The 21,109-nt window shown below is 41.2% G+C and overlaps 1 protein-coding gene across 1 annotated transcript in view; it reads left to right on the top strand.

Annotated features, from left to right (window-relative positions):
- The window catches only part of CDH18 (cadherin 18), a 485,140-nt gene that overhangs the window by 444,834 nt on the left and 19,197 nt on the right, over nucleotides 1–21,109 (top strand). Inside the window, exons 10-11 of the mRNA XM_019541925.1 lie at nucleotides 4,132–4,253; nucleotides 14,529–14,646. Of these exons, the coding sequence (XP_019397470.1) occupies nucleotides 4,132–4,253; nucleotides 14,529–14,646 (240 nt within the window). The remainder of the gene's footprint in view (nucleotides 1–4,131; nucleotides 4,254–14,528; nucleotides 14,647–21,109) is intronic.

Here is a 21,109-nt window from a genome sequence, read left to right as displayed (position 1 = left end):
CCCTGGAGCCCTGAAAGAGTGGGTAGATGTATAACCCCAGAGAAGGAGTGGTAGTGAGGGCCTGGAAGAGGGTTGAGTAGGGCTGTGAGTCAGCATGAAAGGCAGAACATGGGCCGACCCTCTGGAGAGCAAGTGGGTTGAGTAGGGCTGAGGGTAAGTCTGAAGGGCAGCCCTGATGGGGTGTGCTGAGTAGGGCTGTGGGATGGCCTGAAGGGCAGTACATGGGCCAACCCCTTGGAGATCAGGTTGAGAGAAGTGTGGAGCCCCAGAAAGAGAGAACAGAGGACTGAGAGCCTGTGAAAAGGTCAAGATTACATACCTGGAGCAGTCCCCTGGTTAGGGGAGTTTGCCCGGCCATGGTGGCATGGCCACGCTCCAATAAGAGCTCCCGATTCCCCCCAGTATTGTTTTATTACCTTGCTGGGTGAAGCAGATCGAGCTTATTAAGCAGTCCAGGGTTATTTCTGGTCCTGGGAGACAGGATGAAGAGGGATGGTAGAAGGGAGAGACAGGGCATGCAGATAGAATGAATGCCGGTCTGCTGCCCAGAACTGAGGTCCCCTGGAGCAGGGCAAGAGACCTGCAGGGTCTTTAGAGCTTGGAGGAGCTCACACGCCTAAAGGGGAAAAGTGCTTCTGCATTAACTGGTCACTGCCCTCGGTCAATTAAGCTCACCCTGTATCAATTACTGAAGGAAAAAAAGGGAAAATGTGGTTCCAGCGATTAAGTGCTCGTGGATTAAGGGCACGGGGAGTGAGAGGCTGCATCGGAGTTCTCTGCAGCCAGGAGAAGCACCAACGGACAGACAGCAAGTGGCCTGTAGTTTTATTTCATTTGCTAAGAAGTTTGTTTGGTTTTGTTGTATATAGCTGGTCTGACACCAGGCAAGTGACAGTCAGCCCTGTGTCAGGGAGTCATCACCCCTCCCCCATTAATTAAGTCATCAAAGTTGCGGCAGATGAGATAATAGTGAGGAAGACCAACCCAACTGAGTTGACTGGCACTGGCGTTGGGAAAGAGGAAGGCCAGTGAATGTCAACGAACCGCAAAGGCTCATGTCTGTACACGGTAATATCCTGACAGAGCCCAGTACGTGGGGCTGGGGGCCCAGTGTGTATGCTTGGCCCAGGAACTTGCCTGGCCCTACCCAAGTGAGGGTCATCGGAGAGGCCCAAGGGACTCTACGTCTGCCACCCAAGGCATGATCTGGATAAAGCCTATGGCCTGCAGGAGGCAGCAAGACAGAACAAGTTGTCGATGTGAGAAAGAGACCCTGTGAGATGGGGTGGAATGCGAGAGGCCCTAGTGAGAGGAGTGAATGTGTGTGTGAAAGAGGCCTGACAATGAGGGCTAAACTTGGCCCAACTCTAGGCTGGAAGCAAAATGACACCATGGTTGCCATCTACAAGGCATGGACTGCAGTGTAGGGGAGGTTTGAAACTGCAGATCATGCCCCCTGGCATCGGGGCATGTGATGGTCAGTCTCCCACATTTTACCACTTGTTTTGAGAACAGCAAAGTCGTGGCAGGAAAGACTGGGTGGACTGCCCTATAGAGACAGGTGGACAGGTTGGCATGAGACCTGGCCCCAAGCATGCCCTCTATCACAACCACATGCGGCCAGGACTGAGAGTCTTACACTCTGAGTCCTGGCTGCTTGTGGTCCCTGCCCTGGCACACCCATGTCTCCTGCCAGCTTCCACAGCCCTTTCAACAGCTGTGTCCACTCAGAATTTATTTCATGCCTTACTGACATAGCTGCCATAGAAAAGCTGCATGAATCCAACATGAGCTGCTCTGGTGGCTTCACTCTGGCATCTGCTATCTGTCAGCTGATGTTCTGGCACAAGAATCAACCTAGTTTAATCAACTAGTGTGGTGTAGTCAAACTAATACCTAACTATGCCCAAAGTTATGTTAAGAGTATCATGGGCATTAAAATGTTTTCCATAGTCTGAATTACTGATTTTTTTAAAAACTTCCTTTGTGTTGCAGAACAACTGAACCAAAGAAGGGTACATGTCATGCCTTACCTTCCCATATTGTATGATCTCTGTGAGCAAAGGATCTCCAAAAGAAAAATGCTGGGGATGTAGATTGTATTAAGCAGTTAAACCGGAGCAAGGTCCTTCCTGGGTACTGACAGGGAACATCTACATGTTTCTTAATTCACTGTAGTTATTGCACATTAAGTTTAATACTTGTATAATCAATGTTACTGCATAGTAGCACTGGCACATGCCTTTTTTAGTGAGAATACTCTGCAGTAGCATATTAGCACTGTCAATGATGTGATGCACTACTGCTCAGTATTAGGCTACTGCACAGTTACTGTCTCTTGTAGATGTGCCAACAGAAGCACAAAGTACCTGCGTCTAGAGTGAGGCAGAAATTTCTGACATTTGGGTTCTGAAAGAGAGGAGTTGCCTGCATTACTGTTTGTTAGCACTACTGAGCAGGCAAGCAAAACCTGTGTGCACTTGTAAATGAACAAATTATACTAAAGTGGATGACTGCATCTCCAGTTTCTGCTCCAAAACTAATCCAAGAGTCCGTGGGTTGTGCAACCTGTTGGCCAGGAGTATCATGTGTTTCTCTGTAGTACATTCTGGCCCATGTTGTGATCTCATTCTCTCTTCCTTCCTACCTACTTCCCTACTGTCCTATATTTATTTCTTTTTCTTTTACATAGCTATAGTGTCTGCTGACGGGAGGAAACTGTCAGATCTCTCTGCTACCCTCTCAGCTAAAATCTTCCTTTTCCTTCCCCCAAAATTGATGGGGCCTTCCTTAAATAGATTAATTCTGTGTCAAGAATTCCATTATGACTGCTTCTTCTGGAACATTCCCCCTCACAGCCTTTCCTTGCCCTCACTTTGGCCAGTTTTTCCATCCCCGTGTTGATTTTTGCCTCTTGTTTTTCTGTCCAGGCATTTCTAGCCCTAGTACTGCCTCTGGGTGCAAGAGTTAGGATCAGACACTGCTGAATCACAGCTTATCTCAAGCTGAGCTCCTACCTGAGTTCATTCTTATAATTCCAGTGGGCTGAATGCTACTGGACAGTCCCAGCTGCACCAAAGGTGAAAGCAGATTAGCCAATGAGCATTTAACTGTATTTGGCCAAACAAGAGGAACTTACTGTCTCCACCCTTAGACTGCTTCAGGATATGTCAACAGAAGAGAATCCTGAGGAGCCGTCAGCAAAGATGTACTAAAGCTGACCCCTCTTGAAAAATATATGATGTGTACAATTAAGGTAAAGAGAAAAAAATCTTATAATGAGGAGTGCTAATTAATAAAGGTTTTTCATGTAAATCTCTTATAATGATATCTGACAAGCTGGGCTTGGAGATGGGAATGTAAGAATATATGTATGGATCCAGACAGCCTGGTTCATCATATACAACTTCTGTTCATTGATACCAGTCTGAATTTCTTGTGCTTTCTTACTTGGTCACATCTAAACTAGTATGATTAACTATATCTTTTTCTGATATTTGTATTCATTATTTTATTACCTTTAGGATTGGTCCTACATAGTTAAACCTAATTGCAAACTCCCATCAATTTCAATGATGCAGGCTCTAACCCTGATTTCTAATTTGTGTATTATTGGTAATCGTATGCAATACTTTGCACAAAATTTGTAGGCCTGCATGTCAAAATGGTTCATATGTATATGCTCATTTAGGCTTCCCTCTGATATTTTCTTTTCATGACCTGATATCTTTCTGGGATTGAAGAAAACAAAAAATATTTAATTTTAGATTGTATTCAAAACCACAGTGACACTCGCAGATTAATTGTGAAACCAATGGATTATACAGTGTGACAGCATGCAGTACATTCTGACAACTTTCTCCCACTTCAGTTCCTGAGTAACTTATAATTTCCTCAATATGACAAAATCCCAATTTAACATTCATGCTGTGCTTCCATATACATTTTTCATTCCTAAGTAAGTTAATGAGACTCAGAAAACAGCATTCTTTCAAAGTTATCTTTACCAGAAGTTCTACTGTAGTACTGAGTTTCCAGCAAGCCATCATTTAAAACAAAATTGTTTAAGCTATGTTTTTAAGGGGTGTATTAAAACTGTCAAATGGTTGAATACATTCTTGTGTGTTACAGACAATCCTGGCCTGCTGAGCCACGTTCCAGTTGGCATTAGAATCCTGGATGTCAATGACAACCCTCCAGAGCTTGCCAGAGAATATGATATAGTTGTCTGTGAGAATGCAAAGCCTGGTCAGGTAACACATTAGTCTCACAGTTGCCTTTCTTCTAACACATGACAGAAGAACTGCTTTATTTCTGTTAATGCCATGTAAGAAAGAAATTTGATTTGGTGAACACTTAAATATTGTAATTCTTGGAGGAAGGAAATAATCCCATTATAGCTTCACATTTCAAATTGAATAAAACATTTACATAGGATAAGGGGAAAGTACATTTCAATATCTTTTAATTTTTGCTAAAATACAAGTATCAAATACTTGTGTTTAGTCAAGATAATATTTGTGTTTAGTCAAGATAACAAACACAAATATTTGTGTTTAGTCAAGATGAGAAAAACTTATCTGATAAGTGAATGAAGGCTTATCATCATCAGTAAAAGGGGACAGTAACCTTCTCATCCCAGTTTTACCTGGATACAAGGCTTCATAGATTCTTTGTACAATGGCAGATATAACATAGTTGTAACAGTGACTCTTCACATGTTAGCTGTCTTTAAGAATAGTTTGCATAATAAGAATGACAGAGAACATTATTCTTTCATAAGGGATCCCTTTAGATTGACACCAAAGTTTCATATGGTTTCTGTATTCAAAGTAGGACTGAACTAGTAAGCTCTCCTGCTACTTCCATTGCTATTATACTCCATCGGCATCCATGGCTTTATAGCACTTCTAACACCCTGCACCCTCTTTGAGGATTGCACACTTTCCATTGGGCATCCACTAGTTCACTTGAGTGTTTTAAGATGGATGTTGGCATGAAATTGTCTTCAATACTCTCTGTTCATCTGGGGATACATCCATGCTATTTTACATTATGACCCTTGCTTCAATGTAGTTTAGTGCCCCACACTAATAAGACTTTGAAGGACGTTCTACTTCAGTAGCTCAGTATAAAAGAAAGCAATACTCTGCATGTTATTAATGTACTTTTTAACTGAGAAGATTTTATTACTTATTTTGTTTACTGTTTACTTGCATGTTGGTAATGCATCAAGTTCTAGTGAGATTCGGGGTGTCATTTTGCCGTATAAAAATGCATATAGGAAACCCTGGGTCCTATTCCAAAGAGCTTGACCAGCGTTAAGATGAAGAGGAATGAGGAGGGTAGTATCAGTAGTGCAACTAAGAGGTAAAGGAGGATGCAGGGCACTTGGATCAAGAGGCAAAAATAGTCGGCAGCCTGGATTCAGCTCCTAAATGTTTCCAGAGCATTGCTTAGAGATGCATGGAATCTTTTAAAAGATTCTAATGAATATCTATTTATTTATTTATTCATCAAAAATATTAAAGCAAAATTGGAAGGTGGATTAGAATTCTATTACTTTTTTACCAAATGTGTATACTGTAATCTCCACTTATAAAATATCAGGTCACTTAGGCATTCGTGTAATCTTGGAGAAAGCAATATCCCCCCAAAACTACATAATATAATTTATACTTATGCTAACCTTGATAAAAATAAAAATTAACTGTTAAAATAGAACCTGCCCTGGGAATAATATTTTTCTTTATTGTAATACAAAACGTGTTTTAAAATATTGATAGACTCCACAGAAGTCACAATGGAGTATTGTAGGCACCACAGTGTGAAAGAGAGTTTCCAGGACAGAGGTTGTTGGACTAAGAACTAGCTTAGGGAAGACAATCCATATTTGAGAGAGCCCCAAATTTATTATAAACACTTTAGTTATGGAAATTAGAATACGATTGACTATGGAAGGCATTAGGCCCCATCCCCAGAAATTTCTGTGTTAGGAATAATAGAACTAAAATGTAATATTTTATATTAGATTAGGTCAATAATAATTAATGTAGCATTGTAATTTTGACCGTTGCTTGAATTTCATAGTCTCTACTTTGCTTTTTAAACTAATTATCTACATATTTTTCAGTCTTTTGAAAACCATGATTTGTATATTAAATCAGATATGTAATAACAAATAATGGATGTAAAAACTATTAGTTACAAAAGGCACTGTCTTGTGAGTTACTTTGTAGGTTTATGAAAAGCAGTCACTTTTGGTTTTAAAAACATGTATTCTGATAGTTTTATTTGTTGTTTTCATCTTCTATTTGTCTTGGGGATTTTGTGCGGAGGGGTTGGACATCTTTTGGCTTTAAGTAATTCTCAAGTATTTACAAGAAGAATATTTTGAGTTTTTTAATACTAACACATTAGGCTCTAAATCCTATCTTTATTGAAAACTTTAACTATTCTAAAAAATTAAATGGGAAGGGGTTAAACCTGCATAGTTTTGTTATACCCAATTAGTAAATACTTAGGTAAAACATTAGCATGTAATTAGAAATTCATGAAACTTGGTTGTAGGAATGGGTGGAGTTTTAAGTGGCATTGAGAACTGCTAGAAATGTTTGGTTTGTTATCATTTAGAAACACTTGAAAGGTAACAAAGGCATGTTTTTTTTCAGGCTTTATAGTAATGAATTTTCTGGGAAATTGTTTCTCATTCCATCTGTAGTAAATATGAAAGCTGCTGATCAATGCAGCGAAGGAGTGATAAAAGTTTAGTGATGGCCAACTTTGTATCGTTTGATGATAAAATATATTGAAAGTTAAAAAAAGAAAAACAACTGACTGGACTAAAGTAATGAAAACCAGTAATTCTTCTGAAAATACAAACATTTTTAAAAGCTTAGTTTCAGTATAGGAAAGTTTTGTACCAATCTTAAAAAGAGCAGAATAGCTGTTTTCTCATATGCCGTATGATCAAATATTTCATTGTATTATACTTTGCCTTTTGAAGTGGAAAGGCAGAACATTTTTGATTTTAACGATCCTGTAAGTGAGGTATTTTTTGTACCACTGTCTTTTGTTTAAAACATAAATGATAATTTAACCCTTATGTTGTGCTTTTTAGTAGAGTTTCATTTAGGAGTGTCTATTTTTTGTTATTTTTGGAGGATTTAAGATAACCTGTAAATTCAGTCAGTAATTATGTAGAAAGGCAGACTTTCAGAGTAAATACCGAGTGAAGTGTTTCAAGAAAAGACTAAAAGAAAAGAAAGAAAAGAAAAAAGAAAAGAAAAGGATTACTGAAATTCAGTATCCTATCCAATGAGATGGGTGTGTTTAGCACAATATTTAAACGTAACTGAAAAAGAGGAATCACCTTATCTTATACTAAGATTTCAGGATTGCTAGAATTCTTCCACAGTCACCATCAATCTGATGGTTGATTGACTAAAGACTAGGGGGGTGGGGCTTTCCCCACTGATTAGGTGCATAAGTAGATTTAGGTGCTCATATGCATCTGAAAAATACTGAATGCAAAATGTGGCTCGGTCCATCCCCTCTTCACTGTTATTTGTGACTCAAACATAAAGATAATGTGATGTTATGCTACAAAAATAAATGCTTTAATGAATTTTCCGGACTTCACCAAGGTAGAATAGAATTGTACTTGAGCCTCAGTTCACTCATCTACCTGGTAGGTGGAGTATAAGATAACCCTAACAGACAAGAAATCATGCCCTAAGTGACTTTCAGGATATCTGCATTTATATACATCTATACGAAGTTTGTTGACTTTTTCTCAGCATGGGGAGAAAACATGGCAAATATTTTATACAGAAAGCTACCTTATGAGGGAGGACACACTAAAATTACAAATCATGTGAAGAGGAAACTGAGGCTTATACCACTAATTCCAGGATCTCAGAAGAAATCAGAATTAATCACATTAACTACAAAGATTCAAAATGTCCACTAACAAACTCTTGAAGCAATTTAGATACTCCGTGGAAATGTTCCATTATCCAGATGACATGAAAAATGGTGTAGGCTTAAACAGAGAGGTTGAAAACGTAGAGGTTGAAAACATAACATGATCAAGGTTTCCTTCTTGCTCAGTTTACATCGATCTCTGGTCAATGTCTGCTTTACCAGGCAAGTTGTCACATCCCCAAATGGCAAAACTTACAACTGAAGCTGAATCTAGTATTTTGTTAATTTAAAAATGACCTGCATCCTTAGTGCACAACTGTGTACTATAGCCCAATTTTAATATTTTTGTATTGGTTTATTCCAAAGTGTGTAATCAAGATTAAGTTCTGGAAAGCTAATCGGTTAGTAAAAATGCACTTGCACATTAAAGACACTTATAAATAAGTAAGCAGGAATATTTAGCCAGTAAACTAGGTAAATTATTGGGTTCTTGTGTTTTGCTTACATAATTGAAAAAGATTTGTATCACTACTACTATTAATATATACTACTACTACTTACGAGGAAAGTTTGTGGATTTTAATGTTTAAATAATGTGTCCAGGAACTCTGTTTGGAATGGAGCTTCAGTTTTACAAAGAATTTTGCAATGTTTAAGTTTGAACCAAAGCTGTGAAGTTTCTAAATTCTTTGTGAACTCCTTTTTTTTTTTCCCCCTTTTCTGGGAAGTGGGGGAGCATTAGGAGGATGGACGAGGTAATAAAAACTGCATCAGGACTTGTTTCCCCAGGCTCTCTCTCTCCTCTTCCTTCCTTTCCCAAGAGCTCAATTTATCTTTTAAATATGTCAGTAAAACTTAGTGTTACAAAGGATTTATTTCAGCAAAACCCCTAAGGCATCTTCCACTCAAAACACTTACGAGGATGACATCATTTGAAAACTCAACTCCAGACTTTATTACTCTAGTATTCACCTTGCTTAGGAAATTTTGTATTTCACAGGGACTTCTGAATGACGCATGATAAACGTAGCTTGAGGCATGGGACCAAGTTTCACCCCATCATAAATGAGTGCAATGCCCAATGAGGTCAGTTGGAATAATGCCAGAATGGCATTTGAACCTGTGACAGAAAGAATCAAAAGTTTTATTGCTATATAGTTCTATCCACCTAAAAAGTAAAAGAATACAGTGTAGTTCTGATCAAACTAATGAACTATGACATAGTTTCATAGTAGCTAGGGTCAGGAGAGACCTGAACAGATCATCAAGCCTGACCCCTGCCACAGGCAGAAATGAATGCTGAGTTCACAAGACCCCAGACAGGGATCATCCAACCTCCTCTTGAATTTGCCAAAGGTAGGGGCGAGTTGCTTCCAGATTTTGGCCACCCTAACTGTAAAATATTGACTTCTGATCTCTAACCTAAACCTATTCTCCGTCAGCTTATTACCATTGTTCCTTGTCACCCCAAATGACCTATTTGCTGTTGATATCCCCTGATGAGTTTGTAGGCAGCCACCATGTCTCCCCACAGCCTCCTCTTGCTGAGGTTGAACAGGTTCAGGTCCCTCAGTCTCTCCTCATAGGGCCTGTCCTGCTGCCCTCTCACCTAGCATATCTAATAATTTTACTGTCACTATAAAATCAGATATACCTGAGCTAGAACTGTGACCTACTTTGCTGGAAATCAATTTCTTTATAGTTTTTCTCCTGAAAAGTTGGTTAGCAGAAGCTTGCAATTTAATCACTTCAGTGGAACTATGCAAATGTACATTGTGATGACCTAGCCTTACTTCAGGCTACCCTGATAAGCTACAAATCAGAAACAAGGTTAAAATGTTATTGACCATTTGATTATAGGAGTTGTCTCAACACATTGCATATAGTTCTTACGAAAAGAAGGATTTGCTTCCGTAAACTTCATACAGATATTTTCCAAAACTGGACAGAAGAGGGAAGTCATTTTCCAAGGAAAATGCTGATGTTTTTCATAAAATATGACGAACAATTGAAAATGAAAAATATCTGAGTTTTGATTTTTTTTCACTTCTCATGAAAAGGGTCAGAAACACAATTTTCCATTAAAAACCATTTTGAAAAAATATTTTTGACTAGCTCTAATGTACGCTTCTCCTATTGGGGGTATCTTGTTCAACTACTTTTTAATGCCCTTTTTATGCCCCTTCAGTTTTATGACTGACTGTAGAGTATAATTAGCTTTCAAAACCAGGAGACTATAACTAGTACTTTATCTTGTAAATAAAGCACTACTTTAAAATTACCCAATTGCACTTCAGCCTTGATACAACGTACTGAAAAACTGGAGCATATGTTTGAAATAGTTGTATAAAATAACTGTCCTGAGTTATCACCAAAAATTTTTTCATACATTTCTAAATATTGGAATGTCAAGAAGTTCTTACATCAGTTACTGTGACCATAACACATTCCTTGAAAAAAGAATGATAATTGGAAAAAAATTATCTATTTCAATATTTATTCCTAATATTGGACTTAATGCTAAAGGGCACATCATCTTGGACCTCTCTGAATTTATGATATAGAAGGAGAGGGATGGGGAAAGGACAGGAAAATAAATAAATATGTAAAAAACCAGAAGAGCATTAGATTTATGTCAACAAAATGAAAGTGTTGGCTTTCTAGAGCTTATCTCCCCTTTCGCAATAAAGCCCTTAAATTATTCTCGAACAGTAAATAGAGGCATTGGTATCCTACTTCACTGTCATTAAAACACACACACGTGATGGCTAGTATATTACCTTGCTTGGTATTGTCTACCAGATAAAATACAGCTACATTATTAAAGAATTAAGATCAAGACTCTTTCCTTGTGAGCAGGAAAGAAAATATTTTACCCAAGAAAAGCTTAAAGCATATTACAAAATAAAGATTTTTTTTAACTAATAAACAAATAAGGTTCTGTAGCTCTTGCTTTTGATCTGAATTGTAACTACTTATTAACAATGAATGAGAGTAAATCTGCATTAACTTTTTTTTAGTGGAACCAGAAATTTGATCCATTTGAAAATGTTGCCTCCTTAAGTATTGTCCCTATGCCCACACCCTGTGGTTTGCCTCAGTTCCAGCCTCAACATCAGAAACTAAGTATGTGAATTTGAACTAATCCTGTGAGTCTTTTCTATCCTCGTTCCACTATGCAAAGCCATCAGTTACAGTTATTCCCCTTTGGGGTTTCTACCTTTTCAAAACATAATGTAGGACGATTAAATGTTACCAAATCTTTTAAGAAACACTGCCATTGTTTAAGACTGCCTGTCCTTCAGTACTCTAGGTAATAGATGCTCTAAGTATAACATTAAATGAGTGTCAGAAATGTCCTACCATTGCACAAAGAAATTATTGGGGAACCTTTAAAAAAATCTCAAATCACTAACCCAACTCACAGAAATAATAATTATATAAAAATATCCTACTTACAAGCTTCAGACTCATACTATTTATAAAATAATTAATGGATGATATTAGCCCCTAAAATGTGTTTCTTTTGTTTTGCTTCTCCTGTAAAAATGAGGCAAAAGATAGGGCATGGTGGCAAATGTTACACTTATGACACAATTAAAACATTAATCTCACTTTAACTACCAGTAGTAAACTTTTCACACATTCAGACAACTAATGGCACAACAAAATGAGAAAGCAGCCATAAAAAATGTTCTGCATTACATAGAATTTAACCCCAGATTACACAAATGACTTGTGCATGTGTGGCATGGCAGGACATGTAATTTTGGGGATCTGGGATAAAATTTGTCATATCCCAATTGTGCAGTTAAATTAAGGCCTGCCAGGGGCCTTAGCAACTAACTGTGTTAGGGAAGCATACATTTTTGTAGATAGCAACCTGCAACAGAGGGACTCCTATGGAAGTGAATACACTGGATCTGTCCTGTAATTCTGAAGATGGACAAAGACACTTAAGACTTCAGAGGTTTAACTTCAAGTTGTTTGGATGAATTTACAAAAGTGTGGCAAATTAACTGTCTACAACAATGAACATGAATTCTTGTGAGGAAAAACTTAACTACTCCACTCCACATTCCCTCATGCCATGTCCCCCTGCCCCATAATTTCTGTAATTTCTATAAAACAGACAATCCAATCTTAATCAGGAATATAACAGAAAGGGTCTTCTATATGTTGTTTTGTCACTTCAATGTGCAGTCCAAGCAAGAAAATGAAAGTGGAAGGAGGGAAACACTTAGTGCCTTATTATACATTGCACTTTGAGCTGCTCAACTGTTGACTAGTGTTGGTGTTAGCTCAAGTCTGGAGGAGTCACAGGTTAAGGCTAAAAACTTTCTATAACTGTCCGCCCCTGCACAGCTGTGCCTTTCTACTAGAGGTCTGGTGAGCAGGGACTTGACGAGGAGCTACAGCTGTGAGTTGCCAGTACAGGGCCGGTGAGCCAAAACAAGCTTCTTTTCCTGATCTAGGTGGAAGGGTGTGAGAGATGGGTTTGGGTGGGGTGGGAAAATGAAGTGGAAGGTGAAGAGTTAATGGAATGAGAATGGGTAATGAAATGAGGGGAGGGGAGGGTGGTGAAATGAAGGAAGTCAGCTATTGAAGGATAAAAGTTTAAAAAGTAAAACAAAAAAAATAAAGAGGAAGTACATTAAAGATCTCATTTTAATAAACTGATGTTACTAAAAGTAGTATTAATTATTAATAATATATTATTATTTATTAATACTTTGGGACTGGGTATGGGGTGTGGTCATGCTTCCCAGGGTGCCTGGGAGGTGGGAACGGTGAGGGAAGATACTTTTTGGGGAGCTACTGCTCCTGCCCTGAGAAAAAAGCCCCAGTTCATGGGGACCTGATGTGGCCCCTTATATTGTTCTCCCACCAGACCCTACCCCTGGACCCGTCCGTATCCTGTGACATGGCTAGCTGATATGTGTTCTTCAGGCTGTTTCCTTGGGGTTACACTCCTGGGGGTGGAAGGGGAAAGTTAGCTTCTTCATAGATTTTACAGACGTTAGGGCTGGAAAGGATCTCGAAGATCATCAAGTCCAGGCCCCTGCCCCAGGGGCAGGAAGTCAGCTAGGGTCAAAGGATCCCAGCGAGATAAGCATCCAAACATTTCTTGAATGAGTCCAGAGTAGGTGCCTGTACCACTTCTGGAGGGAGTCTATTCCAGGCCTTGGAAGTAAAGACAGTAAAGAAGTTTTTCCTTATAGCCAGCCTAAAATGGTCTTGGAGGAGTTTATGACTGTTGGTCCTTGCTTTTCCTTGGGGCTCTCTGGTGAATAGACATTCTCCCAGATCCTTATGTACACCCCTTATGTACCATGTCCCCCCTGAGCCTGAGCTTTTCCAGGCTGAAGTCCCATGGCTCTCAGCCTCTCTTCCTAAGGCCTATTCTCTTGCCCTCTGACCATGCGCTTGGCTCTCCTCTGGACTCACTCAAGCTTCTTGACATTCTTTTTGAATTGTGAGGCCCAGAATTGGATGCAGAACTCCAGCTGCGGCCTCACCAAGGCCGAGTACAGCGGGAGGATGACATACTCAGATTTACTTGAGAAGCATCTATGGATGCAAGCCAGAGTTTTGTTTGCTTTACCAACTGCAACATCGAATAGTGGCTCATGTTCATCTTGTGGTCAATCATGACTCCCAAGTGTCTTTCAGCAGTGGTGCTAGGAAGCGTAGCACTGCTGAGCCTATAAGCATGCTGTGGGGGTTTTTCCCCCGAGGTGGAGTACTTTACATTTATTGGTATTGAATGTCATTGGGTTTGTATTCACCCACTTAGTAAGTTTATCCATGGCAGCCTGAATCACTAGCCTGTCCTAAGGTGTGGATGCTATGCCCCAAAGTTTAGTGTCATTGGCGAACTTAGCCAGTGCACTTCTGACACAAATGTCCATATCATTGCTAAAGATGTTAAAGAGAGCCAGCTAAGGTTTGTGGGGTAGGGATTTTGTCTTTCTGGATACACTCCATTGTCAGTGCTGTCTGTCATAAGATGTTTCATTGTATGTTTTTACTGGGAAAGCCAAACTAAAAACAATTATGAGTGCCATCCTGCATATTCTTCTCTTCCACAGTCTGGGGCTGGGTTCTGAAAGGGTTCATGCAGAATGCTTTTGTTGTTGTGTGTGTGTCACCTTGATTTAAAGTTTTTTTTCTTTACCAATGTTAATGTTAAAAAAATATCAGCTATCATTGCAAATATGTAGTAGGGACAACAGGTAGAGGATGCTTTATATGGAGACATTTATTTAACCTATATTTTGTCTCTTGCAAAGCAGGTGTTTATCTAAAACTGTAATTCTGAAAGTCTCTAATCTAGATGTAATCTAAGGGCTATTTTAGTATCAGAACACCCACATTAGGATGTTTTAAAGTTTCAATGCTTTTACTTTCCCCGAAGCATGGCTCCTAAATGATTTCATATTAGAGAAGTCAAGCTAATAAGCCTGTTGTTTCCTGGATAGAATTTGGCATCAGCCAAGTAAAAAAATTAAATAACTTAAATTTAAAGGTTTTGCTGAGTTGAGGCAGCATTTGGGTCAAGTTCAAATTTCAACACATTCACTATTTAATTTTTATTTCAGGTTATTCAGACTATCAGTGCCACTGACAAAGATATCTCTGCAAATGGGCCAAGATTCCATTTTTCTCTTGATGAGGGCCTTTCTTTGAATCCCAACTTTACACTAAGGGACAATGAAGGTAAATCAAAGACATTAATCTATAAGAAGTGGGTCTCCGTTTTCTCTGGGATGTCTCACTTAACAGAACAATTGTGCTCACTTTCCTTGTCAGGAGGGGAAAACAGTAATCTATCAATGCTGAACTGGCTGGTATCAAGGACACAGTTATGTACACAGTGTGTTTGAAATGTGAATAACCAGGGATTGTGTTTTAAAATACCCTGTTATATATCTTATTCCATATTTACTTTCTATGTGATGCTGTACCAAGAATTTATACTTTATAGGTTTTTCTGTACATTAATGAGCATTTTTTTAAAATAAGTACATGAATTTGTGTTGACAATCAGTCTAGCTCTCTGCACATCTAGTGAGCACATCTACACAAGATGCTTATTACACAAGATGCCTAATTAACTCCACTGTAGGTTAGTACTGCCAGATAAAAGTACTATCCGAAGGTGGAGTTCTTTACTCTGCTATAATATACATGTAAAGGCTGTTGGAACTGGCTGGGACACAAAGGTGCTTCAGTGTGGGGGCTGCCTGCCAGCTGGCCCTGCACTCAAGCACCCTTATGCTCCATCCAGCCCCTCCATAGCACATTTAGCTGGGTCGGAGCAGCCCTGGTCTGACAGGCTGACCCCCAGAGCCTCCTGCCAGCTCAGGGCTGCTCTGCCCTGGCTCAACATGCTGCACTCCCAGACGCACATGTAAACACTATGCCAGGGAGCAATAAACTCTAGTGTGAAGTGCACCAGAGATTATTGCATTGCTTTCATATTTATGTGTAGATGTGCCCAGTAGGTGCTTATCACAAGGCTTGCTGGCATTCTTAAAAAATGAAAGTACAAATGTAAGGGACATGAAAAGTGAACTCTTTCTCATTCTGAGCTACTCTTGCCACTCTGCAGGGCCTCCAGAGTTGATTTAGCTTCACATACCTTCAACCCACAGCTGTTCTTACATGGCATACTCCAGCTTTTTGCCATGTCAGAACATTCATTCCATTGAGAGCATGAAGGAAACTTTTGCTTAAAGGGCTGGGAGTTATGTCCCTAAAATGAATGTCAAATATACTTGTGCATTTTTCTCTTTTTTCACCTAAATATAAAATTTAAATGAGCACAATGAGGATTCTAATATTGTTGTACATGGTATCACAGCTGCATTCATTTATATCCACCATACATCAAATGTTCTCATGCTCTTGGATGGGTATATTAAAACTCTGGCCCTTGGTATTTCATTAAATACTTGGAGACTTTGAACACAATTTATGCTCTGTTCCATCCAGCCATCTTATGACCCCTGCCACCCCCAGTGCTTCTTCCTGCCTATGGCAGGGGGTCAGACTAGATGATCTGTCTAGGTCCCTTCCAACTCATTGATTCTATGATTCTATGATCAACAAAATATCAGTGTTCTAGGGATTAAGGGCTTTTTATGATTTTATCTATTTACCCACACAGAGATGTAAGGGAAAGTAAAAACTGTGAGCCTTAACAGCCTTAAGGTTCTGTGCAGACTTCTCAGGTCTGAATCCAAGTGTACTGGGGGCAGCAGTTGCTGCTCACATACTTATCTTTCCAAATCATGCACTTATGGAGCATTGACTGACCACCAGGATCAGGAGCTCATTGTTAAGGGAGGCAGCATTTGTTTTGTATAGACCAGCAGCAAATTACTCTTTCCCAACATAGTGAGACATGGGAGGGAATTATGCCTCTGAGACCTGTCCTAGAAGGAAAATGCCTACTGGGTGTTGCTATGCAGAGAAGTGGCAAGAAAAAAAAGTAGCATTCTTCCTGCAGAAGCAACAACACACCAGTTCATTATTTATTCTGAAGCCAAAACAGTAGATTTGAACACCCACAAAGTAAAAAAAAACAAAAACCCTCTAACAGACCTTGTCTACACAAGTGCTTAACGGTGGAGTAGATTAGCTGTGATGTAAAGCATCACCAGCTACACATGCGACAGTCTGCACACAGTAAAGTAATTAATGCCAGATAAACTAACTAATGGTAATTTGTGGGGGGCAGTACTCTCTTATGCCGAGGTAATTTACTGTGTTTAAACACATGTAGATGCTGACTATGGGCATTAATTGTGCCCTGTTAGCCCAGCCAGGTGGGGACCAGACTTCTGCCTGCTGCTTAGCTGCACAGCTCCACACTTTCAGGATCTTTCTGCCCTAGCCATCCCCTCTCCCACCTGATGCTGCCATCTGGAGCCCAGGTCTGACCCCGGTGCCTTCTGCCAGCCTGGGCCTGCTCTGTGCTAGCTCAAATTGTTGGTTTCCCCAGGCACAGCGTTTTCATGTAGTTTGCTCCGGCTCAAACTGCCCTGGAGTTTGCTTCACATTAATTGCAACTGTAGACACTCCCACAGAGAGACATACTAATCTAACCTTGTAGCAAGAAGTTTAACTCATAACTGAAACTAAAAACAAGATCCTTATCATATATTTCCCTAGAGTTCCCTTCCATAGTCTACAAGGAAGAAGTAACTCTGTAAAATATAAATGGAAGTCTGTATCTTTCTAAATGCATAGAGTTGAATTTGTGAAGTTTACATATCAATCCTTGTTTAGAACTTTCCCTAAAGGCATACTTTAGTCCTGTAATGTGGGAAGAACACTCTGAAGTGAATTTGCACTGAACAGTTTTCAAATACTTAAAACTTTGATATGTCTCAACCCTTTTTTTCCCAACCTTGGCAAAAGACTCACTTTTTATGCATCGGACACATTTGAATTTTTCAAAATAATATTTTCTAGCTTTGTACTCTCAGAAAAAGGTTGACTACAAATTTGTTAAAATGTGATAAACACTGTTTTTTCATGGTTGGATTACTGGCTGGATGTTTAGGGATTTTTTTTAAATTCATATGTACATGCACACAATCAACCTTTGGCTGAAAGTAGCTTGAGGAAATTCTATTCAGTAATGTTCTTCAGAAAATGATAAATGCCAAAAATAGGATTTAGAATGAAAGTGTCTTTCAGTGAGAAGCACACCATGTCACCACAGTGCTATATTTCTGAGAAGGAAGAACAGCAGGCTTTGGATTTCAAAGTATACCTCTATAGGTAATTTCTTCTCTGTTCTTGTTTCTTTTAGAAGTAGGCCAAAGCTGCAGAATTTAGCAATGAATGCAAGGCCTGAATGTATCATTGCCTAATTCTTTTGTACTCTATGCAGTAGTGAATCAAGGTCCTAGATGTTAACAGCTATTTATTTTGTGAACCTAGACTCAAGATCCAGGCAGGCAACGCCCTTACCTATATACATTGGTTGGATCATTAATCAGTCTAGTGCTTTCTTGTTAATCAGTCAGGAGATTCCAGCAGTGGCAACAAGTATCATATCTGTCTTGAGCAGCCCAGTAAATACTGCATCACCTTCTGGGTTTGTTTGCTATATTGAAGGATAAACATGAAAGCTGGTTTCTGACACCCTTGTTCATGAACGGGGATCCTAGTTTTGTCTGATAAAAAATTGCAAATTCTCTAATAAAACTTGCAGGTTCCCCAAATCCATGATTAAAATGAAACACAACTATATATCTATATCTATATCAGCATCAATTGAGCACAATCTTTTATTGATATATTTACAATTTTAAAGCAATTTGGAAGACTGCCAGTGCCTCAGTCACTATAATAAAATAAATGCTAAATACGTATAAAGTTTGGTATTCGATTTTGGGGGTTTTATCATGGAAAACCAAAGCTCCCCCTACCCTCTTAGCTCACAGAATGCAGATCTAGTCTCCTGACTCCCCCCCACAGCCCGCTGGCCTTGCTGGTACCCCTCATCCTGCCCCACACACATACCCATGGCCCTGCAGGTGACCCTCACTGCCTGTCCACAGCCCTGCTGGTGCTTTTCACTCCCCCTCACTGCCCTCTCATGCCCTCCCCACAGCCCCCCCAGTCTTGCTGGTGCCTCTCACCCCTACCCACAGTCCCCTACCCTCCCTAGCCCTTCTGGGGGGCTCCCAGATGCCAGGGCTATGGGGTCAGGGACCCAGTTCTGGAGTCCCCTGCCACCCGCAGCAGCACGTGAGACTTGACTGCTGACCATGGGAGGCTGTGGCTGCTACTGCATAGCAGTGTGTGTAGCCCAGCTTCCCCTCCCTCACGGTCGTCATGGCCAGAGCAGAGCCCGGGGAGGGTGGGGGGTTCCCTTTTCAGGCTCAGTGGGTGTAAGCTGCCCAATACAGGCTCTGTCTCCCCGCATTGCTGCCCTCCTGTAGGGCCTCTGCAGCCCAGCAGGTGGGACCTGGTGTGGCAGAGCAGAACAGGGCCAAGTGGGGAAGCTCCTTGCTACTGCAAGTTCCATGTTGCCCTGGTGATATGCCCCCTGCTTGCACTGCAGCAGTGAGGGGCACAACCCTGGCTGCCCCCACTGCTGCCAGGCGAGCAGGAGATGGCTCACTAGGGAAACATGGAGCTCAGAGCATCAAGGAACTTCCCTGACCAGCCCCACTCTGCCCTGCTGCGCCAGGTCCCACCCACTGGGTTGCAAAGGCCCCACAGCAGTACAGCAGGGTGGGAAGCCTGAGCCCTCAGCAGGAAGCTCACACCTGCTCCCGCCCCATGTACAAATCTGGGGGGCATGGATCTCCTCTACCCCCTCCCCCCTCCAGGAATGCACGCAGAATGGCAGGGAGCTGGCCTCACCCCTTCACTCCCTAGATGAGCCACCTGAAGCCACACATTTTGGCCCTGGGCCCCAAGCCTCACACACTGCCTGGTTGGGCAGCAGATCCAGCTCTGCCCAACTCACTCCCTTCCTCCCTATGGAGGCTTCAATCCTTCCTTCCCACCCCCCCCAGACTTACCTGTGGGAATTGCCCTCCAGGCTATCTGGCAGGTTACCTGCCACCCTCCCCTCAGCTGCTTTCAGGCTGCAACTCTGCCAGCCTGCAGAGAGCTCTTTGCAAAAGTGAAAATTCTGCAGGTTTCTCCATTAAAATAAGAATTCCATATTTTTCTTGGGTAAAGAGTGAAATCTGAATTTTTCTCAGTTTTCCCATGGGAAACCAAAAGCCTGCATCCCTGCTCATGAAGCAATATGCATCTGACTCCATAAGCCAATTCATGTAGGTAAATCAAGGGTCCTCACAGAATGAGATTGTTTTTCCATTACCCCAGTTTTATATAATGTTGCTAACAGTGCCATCTTTTCTCTTCTGTAGGCTGTTTTTCATATATGCAAAGTCTTAAATTTGCAGTTCTTGCTGTATCTGTAATAGCTGTTGTTGTTTGTTTAATTCTTTTGCAGAAGAGAAAGAGAAACTTTTTTTTTTTACCCGAGCCTCATGGTGTTTTCCAAACAGCTTATAGAGTAGGCCAATGACTGTGAAAATGTTTTAGGAAAATATTTTGGCCACCTCTTTCAGGAACAGATTGGAACCTTCTGCCTCAGCCACAATCCTGCAGCTTGGCCCTTTAAAGTGGCCCAGACTGGCAAAACTCTCTTGCAAGATTTACAAACTGTACTGGCTACCCCTTTCAGTCCAGTAAATCCCCTGATCTGTAACTGCTTGTCATAGAATGTACAACTCCTGCCAAGTGCGGCAGTAAAATGTGTCAGTTCTCCAAGTTTTAAGCAGTTGACACATTGTGATATCTCGAAGTAGGTAGGTCATGCCCACTTCTCTTGTAGAAGATTAATACAAGGAAAAATATGGACTTCCTTAAAGCACAGGTGCTCAACCTTTTGGCCCCATGGGTCAGATGAGTGGTGCAGAGTCCATCTGCAGTCTGAAGTGGACCCTGGGGCCTGGCACTACCCTTATCTGTCCCCAGTGTGCTGGGATTAGATACCAGTGACCCAGCAATTCCCTCTCTCACCCCCCACATGTTGGGATTCAGTTCTGAGGGGCTGGCACTGTCCCCTCTTGCCCCCCATGCAACAGGATTGAGTCCCAGGAGGTTGGCACTGCCCCCTCCTACCCTTTGCATGCTGGGACTGGGTCCCAGGGGCCTGGCACCACTCTCTTATGCCCCCCACATGCCATGATTGGGCCGGGGAGCCCAGTGCCATCCCTCATGCCTCCCCATAAGCCTGGAGATTTCGCAGCAGGGGAGCAGTGCCACCACTCCCCCACCACCAATTTTCCAGACCTGTGGGGAGCCCTGAGGCCAGATGACACAATGCTGCAAGCCACGTGTGGAGGTTGAGTACCCTGCCTTAGAATTGTGGCGGAATGCCGGGCTAGCGGTTCTGGCACCGCTTGGGGAGCCGCGGGCTTTGCGGAGCTGTGCGAGCACGCGGCTTGTGGGGCGGGATTGGAGGTAGCTTTATAGCCGCCCTCAAGGTTCACCGAGTTAGCACAAGTAGACGACTTAGAGTAAGTTGTTAATGTTTCTTAATTTATAGGGTGTCCGTTGGTTCCCGAGGTTCCAGAGCCAGCCCTTGCGTTCCAACAGTGGAGCTAGTCCAAAGCTAGGTGCGGCTGCCGGCTCC

This window comes from Crocodylus porosus, unplaced genomic scaffold (genome assembly GCF_001723895.1).
Source record: "Crocodylus porosus isolate Cpor-Errol unplaced genomic scaffold, CroPor_comp1, whole genome shotgun sequence".
NCBI lineage: Eukaryota > Metazoa > Chordata > Crocodylia > Crocodylidae > Crocodylus > Crocodylus porosus.
This window is presented reverse-complemented; position numbering and strand designations above follow the sequence as displayed.